Source organism: Pezoporus flaviventris, unplaced genomic scaffold (genome assembly GCF_033815535.1).
Source record: "Pezoporus flaviventris isolate CSIRO_AGI_PZ_B2104156 unplaced genomic scaffold, CSIRO_AGI_Pfla_v1 ptg000007l, whole genome shotgun sequence".
NCBI lineage: Eukaryota > Metazoa > Chordata > Aves > Psittaciformes > Psittacidae > Pezoporus > Pezoporus flaviventris.
In genome coordinates, this window is record NW_026892555.1 from 97,529,952 (window position 1) to 97,547,669 (window position 17,718).

At 60.7% G+C, this 17,718-nt stretch overlaps 2 protein-coding genes across 5 annotated transcripts; one reads left to right on the plus strand and one right to left on the minus strand.

The window, feature by feature from the left end:
* Positions 1-224: 224 nt before the first annotated feature.
* On the minus strand, positions 225-4,213 carry AOC1 (amine oxidase copper containing 1). Its single transcript, XM_061449704.1, has 5 exons — positions 4,137-4,213; positions 1,782-3,353; positions 1,290-1,578; positions 699-831; positions 225-603 (listed from the first exon to the last, which is right to left on the minus strand). Exons 1-5 carry the CDS (start codon positions 4,198-4,200, stop codon positions 325-327), a joined length of 2,337 nt encoding a protein of 778 aa, XP_061305688.1. The 5' UTR covers positions 4,201-4,213; the 3' UTR covers positions 225-324.
* A 9,164-nt stretch (positions 4,214-13,377) lies between these two features.
* On the plus strand, positions 13,378-15,772 carry LOC133267388 (zinc finger protein 324B-like). Of its 4 annotated transcripts, XM_061449708.1 has the most exons (5): positions 13,378-13,451; positions 13,663-13,789; positions 14,104-14,208; positions 14,463-14,554; positions 14,687-15,772. In XM_061449708.1, the coding sequence occupies exons 1-5, from the start codon at positions 13,443-13,445 to the stop codon at positions 15,464-15,466; spliced, it is 1,113 nt and encodes a 370-aa protein (XP_061305692.1). In that variant the 5' UTR covers positions 13,378-13,442; the 3' UTR covers positions 15,467-15,772. The 4 variants fall into 4 exon arrangements, with proteins under 4 accessions (XP_061305692.1, XP_061305690.1, XP_061305693.1 ...); XM_061449706.1 differs by having other exon boundaries at positions 14,463-15,772; XM_061449709.1 differs by lacking the exon at positions 14,104-14,208.
* Positions 15,773-17,718: the final 1,946 nt, after the last annotated feature.

The window sequence follows — 17,718 nt, forward strand, 5'->3', positions numbered from 1 at the left end:
GGGATTAGGGCCCGCTGCCATGGGGCGACACCAGTGCACACCCCATGTGGGACAGGGACAAGGTCCAGGAGTGTGGTGCGGGGTGGAGAACCTTGAACTATGGTGGAATTAAATACTGCAACAGCCAATTTGCGGGATGTGATGTTCCCGGTGCCCAGGCCAGCACTCATGCCCAAGGCAGTGCCAGGGCCGCTGTATGGCCCATGCACTGATGGGGCCATAGGAGGTGGCATTGCCTTTACTGAGCGCAGGACACAGCATGGCACTACCTGGGGTCCCCATGGCCCAGGGTGTCCCCAGTGCCGCCAGCAGTGCTGTGGCGGGTCACTCCTGCCGGTAGGTGCCATTGTACGTGAAGGGCTCTGGACCAACACAGGCGCCAGGGCTGGCCGGTGTCCAGCGCTGGATCTCAACACGGGAGAAGGTGGGAGGGTCCAGTGGACGGACAATGACGGGGCTGTGCGAGGCCACCGAGGGGTCCTCATTGAAGAAGTTGAAGGGGCGCAGGAAGAAGCCAACGGCGTTGCCAGGTGTGGCTGTGTTGGGGATGTCCTCGGCGTGCGGGACATGCAGAAATCCTACGGTCACCCAGGCCACCAGGTCCTGTGTGAATGGGACCGGTGATATCGTGGGGCACAGTGGCCTCCCTGTGAGTGCCAGTGGGGCCTGACCCCCTAGCTCCATCCCCGTATTGTCACCTGGTCGTCGATGCTCTCGTTGTTGCGGATGAAGCCCTCAAAGCTGACCAGAGGGTCCCAGGGGTCATTCTGGGCATAGATGCTGCTGCTGGTGGGCTCGTTCTCATGGTGCCGCGTCACGGCCAGGTGGTACCTGTGTGGGAAAGGGCAGGATCAGGCCTCTCGATGGCACCAGGAGCAGGACCCATCTCCCACCCCTGCCCGGGCCACCCGTCACACAACCATGTAGGGATACCCAGGACTGGCAGGGAGTCCTGGGGAGTCCTAGCTCCTGGGGGCTTGGCAAGGCAATGCGCACTGGTGAGGCCACCACTGCATCCCCACTGTGCCAGGCCAGGGGGCCCATGGTTCCCACAACTGGTGCACTCACAGTGCCCCTTGGGTGGATGTTAGTGCCTGCCCTGGGGTGCCATGGTGTGAACTGTGGTCTCTATGGGGGCCACCCAGCAGTGACACATGACCATGACCATGACCAGCTCAGGCTGCAGAGGAGGGAGCCAATGGCGCAGGGAAGGTGCCCACACCATGACCACAACTACTGGGCACACAGTGGGCCTGTCCATAGCCACATCCTGGTTCTGGGGTCCCCACCTGCCCCAGGAGACTCCCTCCTCTTCCTGCCACCCGCGTGGCAGCACGGGCCCGGCGTGGGAGCTGTGCTGGATGCGGTAGCTGCGCGCATGGCCCCAGCGGTTGCGCCGGCGCGGATTGTAGAAAAGCAGGTAGCGCGGCAGCGCCGTGCCGAAGGGGAAAGCAGCCTGGCGCTCGCTGTGGCGGGGCTGCCGGTGCAGCCAGGGCTGCACCACGCGGGCACCTGGGCTCCAGGGGTTGGAGATGTTCTCAAAGCGCACGTCCATGGTCTCGAAGCTGTTGCCGGTGCCTGCAAGCAGAGAGGCTGTGAGATACGGCGAGGACCCTGCAGAGGTGCCACCGTGGCTGGGGGACACCTTCAGAGGGTCCATGCTGTGCCCAGGCAGTGACACTCCCACGGGATGAGCCTCCCAGTCCCCTGGATCAACACGTGAGGTCTGGTCCCACCACCCAGCGCCCACCCCATAGCTGGGGGGCAGCAGGGGGCTGCACCTGCGATGTCCAGGTCCACCTTGTAGTGCACGAGGTGGGTGTGGAGGTTGCCGAGGACGTGGCTGTGGACGCGGCTGCCGTAGCGCCGGCCCTGTGGCGTGTAGAAGGTGGCATGGATGAAGCCGGTGGCATGGACCTTGGCCTCCATCACACCATTGGGGTAGAGGAGGAAGTCCCAGATGTAGTCGTAGTTGTAGACGGTGGAGGTGGTGCGCAGGACCAGCGCCTGCCCCTCCAGGCCAGCGTAGAAGTGGAACCCCCCTTGGAAGTCACTATCAAAGTGGCGGCGGAGCGGGACGCCGGTGGGCAGCTCGAAGATGCAGATGGCACGTGGGAAGCGCACGGGCCCATCGGCATCGTAGAAGTGATGCACATCCAGGTAGGTGGCTGCCTCGGGGCAGTCGATGCCACGGGCCAGCTCATAGGTGACAGCACCCATTCCCCAGCCGGCATCCATGTACTTGGTCTGCATGGCAGCTGGCGTGTGGCCACCATAGAAGGCAATAGCCTCCTGCACGCTCACCTCGTAGGCCACGCGCTCCCCATTGAAGCGCAGGTTGAAGAGCTGGAGCCCGGCAGAGGAGCGCAGGCGGAAAGCCAGGCTCCATCCACTGTACTCCAGCTGGTTGCCGCGCACCCGATACCGCCGGCCCTGGGGCTCACACACCTTGGCACCGTGCACTGCGGTAGGGGTGCCAGTGGTGAAGCGCCCACGGGGCTCGTAGCTGGAGAAGAGCTGTTGTGAAGGGGGCTCTGGCAACCGCGCCATCGCCAGCGTGCCACGCTCATAGCGCTCAGCCAGCTCCTGTGGGCTGGAGAAGTAGTGCCCGTTGTACCAGAGCCGCTGCACTGCCCAACGCCGTGGGTCGGGGTCCCGGTGGTCCACCAGCACCTCCAGCCCCACCGGGTGCAGGAAGAAGCCCTCCACGAAGCGCTGCAGCACCAGCCAGCTCCGGCGCTCACCGGACACCAGTCCTCGTGGCGCAATGTCCGAGAAGGTCAGGCAGCGCTGGGAGCAGTTGTGGAACCAGAAGCCGGTGGCGTCGAGCAGCAGCCGGTGGAGCGGCTCCATTGCCTGCGCCAGCACGCCATGCAGCAGCTCATACTCCAGCTGCGTCATGGGCCGTGCGGTGAAGGGCACAGTGCGGCTGCCCTTGAACCGCAGCAGCCGGTATGAGCTTGGCCGGGGCAGGGGCCCCACAGCGAATTCAGTAACATTGGGCTCCGCTTGCCCACCGAAAAAGACAACGGCCCGAGCCTGGCGCCGGGGCCGGCGGCCACCATGGTCCAGGTAGCGCAGGGCCAGCCGCTTCTTGGGGGGCAGCAGCTCCACCAGGAAGAGGGTGTTCTTGGCCAGGGGCCCCCCGCGGCTTGGGGACAGCCCCAGCTCCGGGCGGCTCATGAGGAAGGTCCGCACAGCGCGCAGCTCAGCCGCAGACAGGTCGGCGAAGATGGAAGCCTTGTCTGGAGGCAGCTCAGTGGGGCCGGCACTGGGGCTGGGGCCGGAGCTGGATGCCATGGCCAGCACGGGCAGTGCCCAGGCGAGCCAGAGCAGCCACATCCTCGGAGGACCTGGGACAGAGGGAGCTGTGGAGGGTACAGAGAGCAGCCAATCCACAACCCTGCTGGCAGAGCTGGATGCCAGCATGGGCATCGTGGTGTGACCACAGCATGTGCCATCCCATCCTGCAGCACTGTGCCAGTGAGGCAGGCCATGCACCATGCCATGCCATACTGGCTCTCCCGTTCCAGGAAGCATGTACCCTTTTGAGTGTGAGCACCAGTCCCATGGGAGCCACGAATCCCTGGGGATACTGGGCAGCCACTGTTATACTGGGGGTCCTCTCCACCAGCACCCTATTCAGTGCCCACCATTCCTCAGGCTGTGGGTGCTTGAGGGGACGGGCACACAATGACACCCCAAAACAGCCAGAGCCTACCCTGATGTGTCAGCTTTGGCTGGGGGGGGGTCACTGGCTGGTGGGTCAGGGGCTTTTAGGGCAGGGAGAGGGCCTGTGTGGTGCTGGGACAAACAGTGGTTCCCACCTCCAGACATCAGAACAGTGGCACCACCAAATCCCTGCAGATGCCAACGCTGTGGGGCTGCTCCCCTTGGATTCCACAGGTGCCTGACACCCCCCCCCCCCCCGTGTCACCCCAAAACCAGGTTGAGATTGGTGGAGGGCCTGGGGTGCGTAGGAGGGCTGCACCCCAAGCAGCTGGGGGACCCCGACTCTGACCCGAGCCCCCCCCCCCTCCCAGGGCAAACAGTGGGAGCCCTACTGTGGGACCCCGGGGTCCCGACTCCCGGGGAGAAAACACCCGCCCCGCGCGACCTCCCGGTCCCCCCCTCACCTGCCCGCGTTCTGCAGCCCGGCCTGTGCGTGCTGCCCGCCCGTTCCACTCCCCCCGGTCCCATCCCGTCCCGTCCCGTCCCGCCCCCCCGGGGTCAAGGCTGCTGCCGCCCGGTCCCGCCTCCCCGGGGATCCCCCCCCAGGAAGGGTTTCCCACGATCACACACCCCCCCCCCCCGTTTTGCACTCTCTGCTCCGCACCTGCGCGCTCCAGCACCGCTCGCTGCCGTGCTCCTGACACGCAAATGCGGGGGGGTGTTGCGGGGAGGGGCCCACGCGTGGGGGGGGGGGGGAGGGGGGGCGAGAGGGACCCCGCGACCGGGCACACCCCGAGGGTGCCCCCGTCCCTCCCCCCATCACCCCCACGCGTGGGGCTGCAGGCCCGGCCCCCGCGGGTTAATGAACACCGGGCACAGCCCCTGGCCCCGCGGCCGCCCGGTCGTTGTCCTCCCTCTCTGCCCCAGGGTGCTGCCAGTCACGGCCTCACCCAGATCAAACTTCAGGGACAGGAGATAACAGCACCGGGATGGACCCACGTAGGACTGTGGCCGTGGTGCTCCTGCACACAGTGGTGGCAGACCCTGCCCAGCATGCGGGGACACCAGGGGGTGGACGCAGAGCTGGGATGTATCCACCGAGTGTCCCCCCTCCTCCTGGAGCTGTGCTATGGAGTGAGGCCATGGCGTGGCATGGCATGGCATGGCACAGCATGAAATGGCACGGATTGGCACAGTATGGTGCAGCATGGCATGACAGTGCAGCATGGCATAGCAAGGTGCAGCATGGCATGTCAAAAAGTGCTCTGCAGCAGCTGGTTTTGGGAAGAGCTGCTGGACACTGGTGGTGATGGTGTTGGGAGTGCTGGAAAACATAGTGGTTTGGCTTTGTGTCAGTGATTGAAGACGGATAACTGCCCCAGCAACCCCTGGCATGGCCAGGAAGGCTGTCATGGAGAACAGCCAGCCAGCCAGTGCTCCTGGGGCTGCCAGGAAGTCGGTGGAAGCTCGGGGAATTCCAGGGCTGCCAGTTCCAAAAGGCCAGGTCTAAGCATGGAGTATGGGGTGAGAGCGCAGCACTGGACCCCTGGATCTGGGGTGGTTGCAGGTGGCACTACCCCATGGTGAGGCCTCTGCTTGCTCCTCCTATACCCGTCCCCATGGCAATGCAGCCCATATCCCTCTGGCAACCATGGTATACCCTATCCCCATGGCAATCTGTCCCTGACCCCCTCCATCCCTACAGTAGCACCACATCCCTATAGCAACGCATTCCCCACCCTTCCAGTGGTACCCATGGTGGCACCCCATCCCCATAGCAATGTTTCCATGACTCCCCATCCCCATGATTACATCCTGTCGCCATGGCAACGTCTCCAGGACATTCCCCCCCATCCCTACAGCGACACCGCATCCCCATGGCAACGTACCCCTATCCGACACTCCATCCCCATGGCAACGCGTCCTTGCACCACCACTACCCCATCCCTCGCTGTTCCCATGGCAACGCCTCCCCTTAGCCCCGCCCCCCCTCACGCCCTCCCAACAGCAACACCTCCTCGGTCCCTATAGCAACCACAACCCCCCCCCCCCCTCCAAGTCTCACCGCGGAGGAGCTGGATGCTCCAGGGCGCTCACAGCGCTCCCATTGTCCGGGCAGATCGTCCGCCGTCGCCATGGCAACGCGTTCTGGTCGGGATGCGGGGTACCCTAGGACACCCCGGCCCCGGGACACAGCAAGACCTGGGCTGGGCTGGTGGGGGCCGACCCTGCCTGCCCGCACCCTGCCATCGTGCCTGGGTGGTCCCGAGGGAGCAGGGGAACCCCTCACCCTTTCGCACTGCCCTCCACGGTTATCATGTTATAGCTGGGAGGTGTAGGGTCACTGCAGCTGTGGCCTTTGAGGAAGGACAGGGGTGTCTCTCAAGTAAGCGCAGGGAAGTTCCTGTTTTGGGGGGAGTAAAAGCTCTTCTTTGAAAGCCAGAGCCCCAGAAGGCACCAGGGAATGCGGCAGGCAGGCTGGGTGCCATCGCTGGTGACACAAGAGGGCACAACGACCCCTTCCGAGCAAAACAGCTTAACCGGGAGCACCTTGGCAGCGACAGAAACTCTTCCTAAACCCACGTGGCTGTTAACAGCATCGTGTTTGCTGTTTTATTGGCACTACCAAGGCAAAGCTGTGGCCGTAGAGTGCTTTAGCAGCAGTTTAAAACCAGAAGTGCAGAGACAGCAGTTCCTCATCAGTGACCCTGATTGCTCCCAAAGCATGGGAGCATTTATCATCGCAGCTCCAGCAGAGCAGCTGGGTTATAAACTCACCCTCCCTGAGGATCTGGGAACCTGTTCTAGTTTCAAAAGAAGAATTCTTCCGTTTCTATAAGAGGAAACCACACGAGGATGTCTGGAATCAAAGGAGCCTTTGAAACAAAACCTCTGAGCGGGTGTTTATGTCTCACAGCGGATTATCAGCCACACACAGAGTGTGGCACAAATGATAAATGGCTGTGCGAGAGCGGAGGCCTGCGCTTCCTCTGGCCGGGCAGCAACCGGGGCAGAGCTCGTGGCGTTGACGCCAAAGAAGAGGCAAGAGGAAGGCTGAGAGGTGAAGGAAACGGCTGAGGTGGCTGAATAAATCTGATAGCTGAAGCCTGCAGAGGTTAAGGGAGTGTGCTGTGGTGGGAGGGGTTTACTCATGCAGGTTTTATGCTCCTCTATCCAGAAACAGGCTGCACGGGGGTTGTGTAGAGCAGGAAAATGTGTTTCACAGTGCAGCCAGCAAACAATTCCGAGCCTCCTGCACATCCCAGCAGTGTGAGCAGATGTGTGACAGGGTGGCCTATGTCCTCAGTGTCTTGTGGATCAGCAGTGGGGAGTCAGGAAGAGGGTCTTGAGCATCCATCATGCTCCTGTGCTGCCCCTCAACAGCCATCATCAGGCATGGCTGGTGTAGGTGTCCTCCCCAGAGATAGCCTAAGTTGCGCTCCTGCAGGAGGAAGAACCACCAGGGAAAGGACAAGAGAATCTGTCGGCGTTGCACATGTCATCCCCATTATTCCTGTCTCTGGGGAGCACTATGTCGCCACTACCACGACACTGAACAGGCTCAACACCGGCTTCTGAAGGCACCAATCAGGCATCCAGGTTGGACTGGACCTGGAGCAACCTGGTCTAGTGGAAGGTGTCCCTGCCCATGGCAGGGGGTTGGAACTGAATGAGCTTTAAGGTCCCTTCCAACCCAAACCATCCTGTGATTCTATGAACCTCTACAGCTTCGTCTTAGGGGATGTGTGTTCTGGTGGTGCAGGTAGTTGGAGAGATCCACTCTGTGCTGGTGCCTGAGATGGAGCTGGCCTTTGGAGTAGCCTGGCTCTCCGTAGGACACAGCAGCAGTCCTATAGCCCCTGAAGGCCATTGCTTGTCATGGGTACAGCTGGAGATACCCAACAGCTCTGCAAAAGCTCACAATACTACTGGAGGCACCTGAGCACATTTCTAGGTTCCACAAGGTGAGGCTCACTCGCTGGTATTCACTCTTCATTGTTGTGACTCCTGACATCTACCTTGGGTTTTGACCTCCTCTTTGATGCCTGCGGGCTGTCTCCCAGGCACACCCCAGCCACTTCTCACCTATGAGATGGGGCAGGGAGAAATCATGTGATTCACAACGTGAAGTGGGGACATGCCCTGGGGCTCCAGCAATATCAGATTACCAGATGAGCAATCTGCTTGCTGTGACTGCGCTGCCACCTCTTCCCTGGTGGGATATCTCCCAGCAGCGAGTGCTCCTGGGTATCCCTGGAGCCCTGCTCATGTCAACATTGGGCCTCTCACTGCTGAGCCAGAGGCTGGTGCCTGTGCCCGCAGTGAGCAGGTCCCTGTTCCACATCCCACCTCCCAGAGGATGCAGAGGGGTTGGTTTATCAGATGTGGCATTCCAAAATAAACCCCTGCAAAGCTTCCGTGGCCTCGAGCCGCCCTCCCGTGTTCCCAGATAGCTACCAACTGGGTGGGATGGGGGGAAAATGTGCGCTGAAGACTTCTAGTTGCTGAGGGGCTGCTGGATTGTGAAAAGCAGACACAAGCACTGGAAGTGTCTGGAAAGCTTCAAGCCTGTTCCCACAACTCCGCTGTGTTTCTTTCGCCACCGTATTTCTTTGCAGAAGACCTGCTTCTTGTTTCTGAGACAAAACAGTTTGCTGTCACCCCCTCCAAAGCTGAAGCAGCCGCCTGGAACCCTGTGCCCCAGTGCAGCAGAAATGGGGGCACTTGTCCCACCTTCCAAACATCTCTTCTCCCTAACCCCCCCATTCAGCCCAAGAAATGCCTGCATGTCACGAAGCAGGGCCGATGGTCCCTCACCGTCATCACCTCCCTGTGAACATCAGGTGCTTCTGAAGCACGGAGGAGTGAAGCTGAGCTTTGCAGCCCTCCTTTTGTGCCCATCCCTCCACTCGCGGTGCTGTGGCTGCAGTTCTCAGCTCTCCCCCTCAGGGGAGGGTTTGAATTGCTCCAGCTGGTGCCTTCACACCAGATGCAGGGTTTTTTTCCGCCTCTTCCCTGACTGCCGACAAAACCCTTGTAATCAAAAGAATAACAAAGCATACAATGGACCCATCAGCTCCCTCAGCCAGCACTTCCGCCAGCTGCTCCTTTCTTTTAGGAGAAAATCTTCCATTACTCAACCCTTTCACGAGTTCATGCTTCTTTTTGGGGCCTGGATCCGGTGTTTCACCACGGGAGTGTTTCCTTTCGAGGTGCAGAGGGAAGGGCAGTTGCTAAACCAGAGCCAAGCAGCACCCTCGCTGCTGGGGTAATCAGGATACACGGATTTAAAAGCTCAGCCTTCTTGTCCCTGTGAGTGCAGCTTTCTCTGGCCTGGGCATCCACAGCTCCTCCACTTGCATCCACAGCTCCTCTATTTCACAGCACAGGATCATATCCCCGCTGACGATCAGTCCTGCTCAAGCCTCGGGCTCACTGCTGCCCCTTCTCTCCCCACTTGGGGTGCCAAAGGACCTGCAGGGCCTCCTGGTTGCATCTCTGCAGCTTCTGGAAAGAAGCTGCATGCTCCAAGCTGCTTCCAACCCCGTTGTGGGCTTCTCCAGGGTGTCTGCGCCGCCATCTCACACACTAGATGCGTGCTTGCTCTCAGCCCTGTTGTTTGTCACTAACGGAGTCCTTTGTGTCAGCTGTGGTGACTGGATTGCTTTACCAACGAAGTGTAGCTGCTTGACTGAGAGCAGAAGGCACTGTGTTGTTCCCAGGGTACGTGGCCAGGCTTTAGGTTCAACAGAGCCTTCCTTCCCTTGGCTTTGTCCATGCAGTTTTGCTAAAGCAGTGCTTAGAGCTGGAGAAGCTCCATCAAGGATTTCATAGGGAAATTTCTTTGTATGCAAATGAGATGGAGGTTGAACCTTCATTAGCCGCTGGCTGCTGTGACACCCTGTGTCACCCAGTGGTTTTCATAGAATCACAGAATGGTTTGGGTCAGAAGGGACCTTAAAGCTCACCCAGTTCCAGCCCCCTGCCATGGGCAGGAACCCCTTCCACTAGACCAGGTTGCTCCAAGCCCCATCCAACCTGGCCTTGAACACTGCCAGGGATGGGGCAGCCACAGCTTCTCTGGGCAGCCTGTGCCTCACCACCCTCACAGGGAAGAACTTCTTCCTCAGATCCCATCTCAATCTCCCTCCGTCAGTTTAAAGCCATTCCCCCTTGTCCTGTCCCTTCCTGCCCTTGTCAAAAGCCCCTCTCCAGGTTTCTTGTTGGCCCCTTTAGGCACTGGAAGCTGCTCTTAAGCTGTTCCTGGAGCCTCCTCTTCTCCAGGCTGAACAAGCCCAGTTCTCTCAGCCTGTCTCCATAGCAGAGGTGCTCCAGCCCTCGGAGCATCTTTGTGGCCACCCCAGCACTGCAGCCCCATCACTGTGGCAGGGACAAAGCTCAAGGACTGGCTGCAGCAGGAAGATAAATCCTGTGGCTCCCAGTCCCTCCTCTTGGGACAGAGAGAATCACATCCCTTGCAGGGACGTGGTGAGCCTGGGCCTGCTTCACGTGGGCACCAGAGGGAGAAGAGGAGGCAGTGTCACATCCAGCAACAGAAATAGATCAACTGGATGGAAAATGGCTCAGCTGTTTGAAAACGCTTTGTCGGGTATTTCTGGCCAAGGATCACACTTCCCTGCCTCCCTCTGTGAGATCCCAATTGACCTTTCTGCAATTAGTATTCCCCAGAGGATGAGGCTTCATTAGGAGAGTACCAACAAGGAGATGCAGAGCACATCTTGGTGGGATGCCACGGAGCATGGAACAGCACGTACACACCACCTCCTCCTGCTTGGGGTCACAGCTCCTACATCAGGACAGTTCCCTGCTGGGAAACCCCAGTGGATATTGTTCCCAGGATGAGCAGTGCTGCACAGAGAAATAGCGGTGGTGCTCCCAGAATGCCTGGACCAGCTGCTTCAGTAGTTGGATTTCCTTGGGAAAGCTGGAAGTGACTGCAGGAAGGCAGCTCCCCCCTGGTTTGGGGCCTGGACACAGGGGCTATCCCCAGAGAACAGGGTGCTGCCAGGGAACACTTGTGATGGAACAAGTGACTGTGCCACCTACCTCAATGCCACGGTCTGGCTTTGATCCCTCCGGTAACACTGGACCTTTCCTACCCTGTCCCACCGACCTCCTGGACATGAGGGTCTCCTCCCAGCCAGCACCAGCCCAGTGATGGTCTGATTTTTCAGCGTGTGCCCCTTTCCAAACATCACCCCATCCCCTTGAAGAGCCCACAGGTCCCTCTGGGTGGCCAGCACAGCTCATAATGGCTCTGCAGACACCAGGGCTGTGCTGTGGGGTGAGCAGCCTCCAGGAATTCCCTTCAGTGTAGTTGTGATCGTCAACAGAAGCACTAAGCCAGTGCAGACCCAGGGATCTGTGGTTTTAAGGGCATTAGTCAGTGCCTTAACCTCCTCTCCCCCCCCCCCCCCCCCCCAACCCTCTCCAGCTCTGGGCTGATGCCAGAAAAATAATTGGGAATCATCTCCCCACATCAGGAATTCATTCTGAACGGCAAAGGAAGAAGAACGCCAGTTTTGGCCTTTTCATGGGATTCGGAGCTGCGAAGCACAAACGAGCACTGACGTCCTCAAGATCCCCCCTTCACGGCCCCGCACTCCCTGGCCCTCCAAAACGGGGCCGGCGCTCGGCCTGGATCCCAGCACCGACCCACGTGTGCGCCCGGCACGTTGCGGGACGGCGGCGGCACAACTAGGGCATCCCAAAAAAGCCACCCGGGGCCGCGGCAGCGGGTGTCACACCCGGAGGCGGCCCAGAAACCGGCGGGAGGGGAAGTGTCTGTGTGACAACCGGCACAAACCCCCAGCGGCCGCCCTGAGAGCTGGCCTGGAAACGCTCCTCCTGTGCTGCGGCAGTGCCGAGCGCCGCCGGCATCGCCTGTCGGACGTCCGCGGGAGCGTTCGGGGGTCACCCGCACACCGGCATCATTAGGGTTGGAAGGGGCCTCTGGAGATCACCCAGTTCAAGGCAGGGCTACCCAGAGCAGGTTATACAGGAACGTGTCCAAGTGGGTTTGGAATGTCTCCAGACTCCACAACCCCACTGGGCAGCCTGTTCCAGTGCTCTGCCACCCGCAACGTAAAGAAGTTCTTCCTCATGTTGACGTGAAACTTCTTGTGCTTCGGTTTATGGCCATTGCTCCTCATCCTGTCACTGGGCACCACTGACAAGAGTCTGGCACCATCCTCCTGGCACCCACCTTTGAGATATTTATATGCAGTAGTAAGATCCCCTCTCAGACTGCTCTAGACTAAACAAGCCCAGCTCCTGCAATCTCTCTTCATAAAAGAGATGCTCCAAACCCCCAGTCATCCTTGTGGCCTCTGCTGGACCACCCCCACCCCCCCACCCCCCCACCCCCAGTAGCTTGTCTTTCATGTACTGAGGAGCCCTGGACTGGACACAGTACTCCAGATGTGGCCTCACCAGGATCGAGAGATGGGGGGGGGGGGGGGGCACCTGCAAAGACTCCTTCTTGATATCATACACGTGTGAATGCACCCAACATGTTTCTTGGTGCTTCTGGATGCTGAGTCTTGGATTTCTTGTGCCCCGACACACATGGAGGCAGCCAGGCTGTGTCCACGCTGCTCTCCCCAGGGCATAGCCTGGTATCTGCAGAGCCATTTGCAGAGCACTGGTCACCCAGAAGGACCTGCAGGCTCTTCCAGAGGACACAGTGATGTCCCAAAAGGACGTTTCCTCTGATTCCCTCCTAATACTCTGAAAAATCAGGCTGTCACCAGGCTCGTGCCAGCTGGGAGAAGTCCATCCCTAGGAGATTGGTGGGATGGGGTGGGAAAGGTCCAACATTGCCTCAGCGAGGCACAGGCAAACACTTCTCCCAGGACACACCATTTGATGCTAATTCCCTCTCAGAAAGTGCCAGTGGATGCTTATTCCCTTCTGGGACATGTTGGTGGATGCTCATTCCCAGCACAACCTGCCAGGTGCAGATCTTGGCTGCCAAGGCAGCAGCTGAGCTGGAATTTCCCCCAGCACTGGAGGGATGTCCGTCCCCGGGGCTGGCACACTCGGCATGGGGCAGAGGAGCAGAGGCCAAACTTCACTCTGCTCAGGGAAGTTCCCACCTGCAATTCCCCTTGGTTTTGGAGTATGCCCCTCTCAGAGCCCTGGGGCATGAAGCCCCCCAGCCACCTCTCCCCAGGGGATCCCTGCACCTGGAGTTACAGCAAAACACCCACAGGGATGGCGCCAGCAGCACAACACCCCATGGGACCCGGTGTGGTTCAGTGGTGGGACCAAAGGGCTGGACCCCTATAGGGGAAGGTTCACGGGCTCGAGGGCCGCCCCGTGTCCCCATCCAGAGCTCTGCAGGCTGCGGGGAGGGCAGCAAAATGCATGTGAGGGCATAGGGACGGCAAGGGGAGATGGTGGCCCCCGCTCCGCGTGGTGGCAACGGGGAGGGAACTGCTGCTGGGAGCCCTTGGGCCCTGCTTGGTCCCCACGGTCCCTTCCAATGACACCGAGCGCACCCGGAGCCCGCGGCTGGTGCTCCTGGGGGCTCCGCATGCCAGGGGTGATGCTCCCGGTGCCCGGGACCGACGCTCCGCTGCTCCCTCAACCGGTGCCCTCCCCAACCGGTGCCGACGCTCCGCCCCTTCCCACCGCCCATCGCGGTCCCGGTTCCGCCCTCGCCGTCCCCTTCCGGGCCCTCTTCGGCAGCCATCGAGGCGCTGGCGCCGGAGCTCTCCCGGGTGGCGGTGGTGCCCCGGGCAGAGATGCAGCGGGTAAGGCCGGGGCCGGGTATCCCGGGGTGGAGGTAGTGCCCCGGTCCCATTCCCGCACCCATTTCCGGTCGTGGAGGCAGCTCCTGCCCGTGGCTCCCGTTGACCCCGGGGCCGGGAGGGAGGAGCGGGCTGGGGGGAGGCGGTGTGTGCGCCGGGTCCCGGTGCTGCTGCGGGATCCCCGGGACCCCTCCTCTCGCCGTCTTGTTCTCAGGGTGCGGTGGCCTTCGAGGACGTGGCCGTGCACTTCTCCCCCGAGGAGTGGGGGCAGCTGATGCGGTGGCAGCGGCAGCTCTACTGGGAGGTGATGCTGGAGAACCGGGACCTGGTTGCCAGCCTGGGTAAGGATGAGCCCTGCACGGAGCTCATGGGGCCCCGGGACTGAGCTGGGGTTCCAGAGGCTTGGCTGGGGTCCGGGTCACAGCCTGACCTGCTGAGTCTATCCCCAGTGTGTGAGGAGTAACGGTTCCAGGTTCCCTGTCCCTGCTGCTCCCCATCCGGCTGCATCCCAGTTTGTTGTCACAGCCGGCATTAGCACCGGCAGCCCTCCCTGGACCTGCTGCTTCTGCAGCCGGCAGCCCCCCAGCACAGCCTCTGTGACAGTGACACTCCTGGGGTGGCTCAAGGGACACTGAAGGTCCTCTCTTCTGCACAGTCTCCGAGTCCAAGTTTGTCTGCAAAATGGAGGCTGAGGAGGAGTCGTATGTGGGGGACCCCTGCGGCAGAGGGGACGGGGGAGCTCCTGACACCTCTGGAACCTGTGAGTGAGCACTGGGACACTGGCATGGCCTGAGGCACTGGGAGGGGAAATTGGTGGTGCTGTAGCAAGGTGAGGTGGCCACCGAGACCAGCCCCTGCCGGGTGTCATCCTCGTCAGGGCATCCCGCCTCTGCCCCCTGGCCCAGTTGCCCCGTGGGCATTGCAGGGATGAGGGGAGGCTGCAGCAGGCAGGGGGACAGCGCTGTGGGCACTGTGCTGGGGTGTCCCCATGATGTGACTCCCTGTTCCCAACAGCTGCCTGGGACACGGCTGCTGCTGAGGAGCTGTCTGAGGAAGACAAACAGGGATGCTGGGTCCCGTGCACAGTGCAAGCCAGTGCGGCCAAGGTGTGGTACACACCACTCCGCTCCAGCTTGTGTGACACAGAGACCTGGGCCGGAGCCTCCCCCCAGGGGCTATTGGGGAGAGAGCAGGTGCTGGTGTCCGGGGCGCTTCTCATCTGTGGCATGTGTGGGCAGAGCTTCAAGGACGAGGCCCGGCTGCGCACACACCAGGGTGAGCACCTGCAGCCGGCACCCTCCTACCAGTGCAGGGCCTGCGGCAAAGTGTTCCGCCACCACCGCAGCCTCCTGACGCACAAGAAACATGGGGGCCGGCACCGGCACGTCTGCACCGAGTGCGGCAGCACCTTCTGCTTGAAAGGCGACCTGCTGCGACACCGGGCGAGCCACGGCAGCGAGAGCAGCTACTGCTGCCCGCTGTGTGGGGACAGCTTCCTCCACAAGCGCAAGCTGCAGGCGCACCTCAAGGAGCATGCCGCCGGCAATGCCTGCCACGAGTGCTCCGACTGCAAGAAGTGCTTCAAGGACGAGGCCAGCCTGAGCCGGCACCGAGCGGCACACGGCGAGGAGCGGCCATTCCGGTGCGGGCGCTGCGGGCGCAGGTTCAGCTGGCAGGAGAGCCTCATCATCCACCAGCGCAGCCACGTGCAGGAGCGCTCCCACAAGTGCCCCGTCTGCGGCCGCTGCTTCAGCCGCAGCGGGTACCTGCTGGCGCACCAGCGCGTGCACACGGCCGAGCGGCCCTTCACCTGCCCGCAGTGCGACAGGTCCTTCCGCAACAAGGCCAACCTCATCACCCACAAGAGGCTGCACCGCCGCTGCCAGACCCTCACCTGCCCCCAGTGCCACCTGGGCTTCAGGTCCAAGAGCAAGCTCCTGAGGCACCAGCGTGAGCATGCGGAGCGCGATGCCAGGAGCCTTTGCACAGGGGGTGAGCAGGCTGGCTGCCAGCAGTAGCTGTGGCTGCTATGGAGCTCAGGAGGAGTTTTATCCCGATGTGGAGGGTCCAGAGGAGCCCCTTCCTGCCCCCAGGGCCTGACTTCATTGATGCAAAGTGCCTTCCTCCCAGTGCCCATCCAGGATTTGTGATCCCTGTGCTCCACGCCCTTTTGGACATAGGGAAATCCCTCCAGAGCACCTCATTTTCTCTTCAGGCCTTGGAATATCCCTCCAGGGCACTTCCCAGTTCTCCCGGTCCCACCAGTGCCCTGCCCCTGTGTGGAGGGTGTCTTCTTGTCTACATTTAAAGTAGAAGCGAGCGATACAAGTGTGGGGTCTGGTCTCTTGTAGCAGCACAAAAGGGCCTCATCCTGCATCGTGGCGGCAGCTTATGTCCAGAGCCCTTCACTTCTGCTCTTGGTCTCCCCTTGGGGTGGGGCTGGGGGCTTGGAGGGCCAAATAGCACTAGACCCTGTGCCAGAACCTGCCATGGTTCCAAGGCTCTCAACGGTGAGGATATTGCCTGTGTTCAGAAGGCGGCCATGATCCAAGCACTGGGATAACCTGCCGGGCATACCTAGCATAGGGTGTCATGGGCCCCCTGGTAGCACCCAGTCCCTTTGCTGGTCGTGCCTGGGCTTTTGGAGTGCAGACCCAATCTGAGGGAGGAGGGTGATGCCCTGTGCTTCACCCCTGGGCTGGAAGGAGATTGCAGCGGTTGTGGCTGGAGGCTCTGGCTCTTTGTGCATCTCACCTCACTCCTCCCCAGCTTAGCTGGTGGCCATCACTGCACGGAAGGTGGCTACCCTGTGCTGCTGCTGCTCCATAGACTAATCACAGAACCATAGACTGGTTTGGGTTCGAAGGGACCTTAAAGCTCCATCCAGTTCCAACCCCCTGCCATGGGCAGGGACACCTTCCACTAGACCAGGTTGCTCCAAGCCCCGTCCAACCTGGCCTCGAACACTGCCAGGGATGGGGCAGCCACAGCTTCTCTGGGCAACCTGTGCCAGGGCCTCACCACCCTCACAGGGAAGAACTTCTTCCTCAGATCCAATCTAAACCTCTCCTCTGTCAATTTAAAGCCATTCCCCTTGTCCTGTTCCTACATGCCCTTGGCAAAAGCCCATGGCAAGTCAACAGCGGCAGTGGGCTATCCCTAAGGTCCCTTGAGTCGATTTACCCCTGCACTGTGGCCATGAAGAACATCCCTCAAGTAAAAGCTGCCATTTTAGAAAGCAGGTTTCCCAAACTCACCCATTGTGCTCTGCCATTGTCCCGCTGCTTGTCTGGGTGGGCACCCCAGGGCTTGTGAGCCCCAGCGTGGGGAGCATGGCTGGGTCTGGGACCCCGGGGTGCCAGCAATATCCGGCACAGGCTGCTGGGCCAGCAGCTCTTCCCTTGGGCACCGTTGCCACTGGCTCCCCAGTCCCAGGCAAGCGTAGGTGTGTTCTGAGTCCTGGAGCACCGTGATGTCCACAATTCCTCATAGGTTAATGAATCCCTTTGGCAGGAATGAAAGTGGAGGGACAGCAGAGGGGGAACAGCAACTCCCGAGGGGCCTTGGGCTAGGGGTGCAGGCAGTGGAGGTGCAGAGGTGGTGTTGCTCTCCTTTTGCTCATTTTCCTCCCCTGGTGCCAGGCCTTGCCCAGGCATTGATCAGGGGACCCGGAGCATCCATTCTCAAGGGCTCATGGATGAGGTGCAGTTGGGCTGGATGGTCGGTGAAGGCCCCCTCAGGCTGGAATTTTCCCTTCGCTTTCCCTTTTCGCCTTTCCCCTTTTTCCTTTCCCCTTCCTTTTTCTCTTTTCCCTTTTCCCTTTCCCTTTTGTTTCTCTTCCCCTTTCACTTCCCTGTCCCACTTGGGATAACATCACCCTACCTCACTCCCATCCCCTTCCCACTGCTGCACACATCTGGGGCAGATGAATAATGTTGTGCAGGTGGAGCAGGGAGGGGAATAAACACATCCGTGCAGAATTGGTGCTGTCATCACTGGTGCCCAGCGATGTGTCTCATTGCCAGCGGCTGGGATGGCTGAATCAAGCATTGCCATCCTGCAGGGAATCCAAATCTATCTAGGTGGTCTGCCCCTACCGCTTCCCTATGTCCTCATATCCCTACATCCCCGTGTCCCTCATCCCACTGCAATCCATCCCCCGTGCCTCCTCCATGACCCGACCTACTCAACATTCCCGTTCTGTCGCCAAGCCCAGTGCCACGGTGCTTGCCGGTGAGAGCTCCGGCGGCACTGACACCCCTCCTCCCCA

What these genes read in the sequence shown, in the direction of transcription:
- LOC133267388 (XM_061449706.1), top strand. An exon ending in GGACCTGGTTGCCAGCCTGG is followed by an intron (nt 13,790 to 14,103) that starts GTAAGGATGAGC and finishes TCTTCTGCACAG; the next exon opens with TCTCCGAGTCCAAGTTTGTC. An exon ending in TCCTGACACCTCTGGAACCT is followed by an intron (nt 14,209 to 14,462) that starts GTGAGTGAGCAC and finishes TGTTCCCAACAG; the next exon opens with CTGCCTGGGACACGGCTGCT.
- AOC1 (XM_061449704.1), bottom strand. Translation starts at nt 4,200, where the DNA reads ATGGGACCGGGGGGAGTGGAACGGGCGGGCAGCACGCACAGGCCGGGC. An exon ending in GGTGGACCTGGACATCGCAG is followed by an intron (nt 1,579 to 1,781) that starts GTGCAGCCCCCT and finishes CTCTGCTTGCAG; the next exon opens with GCACCGGCAACAGCTTCGAG. An exon ending in GAGGGAGTCTCCTGGGGCAG is followed by an intron (nt 832 to 1,289) that starts GTGGGGACCCCA and finishes TTTCCCACACAG; the next exon opens with GTACCACCTGGCCGTGACGC.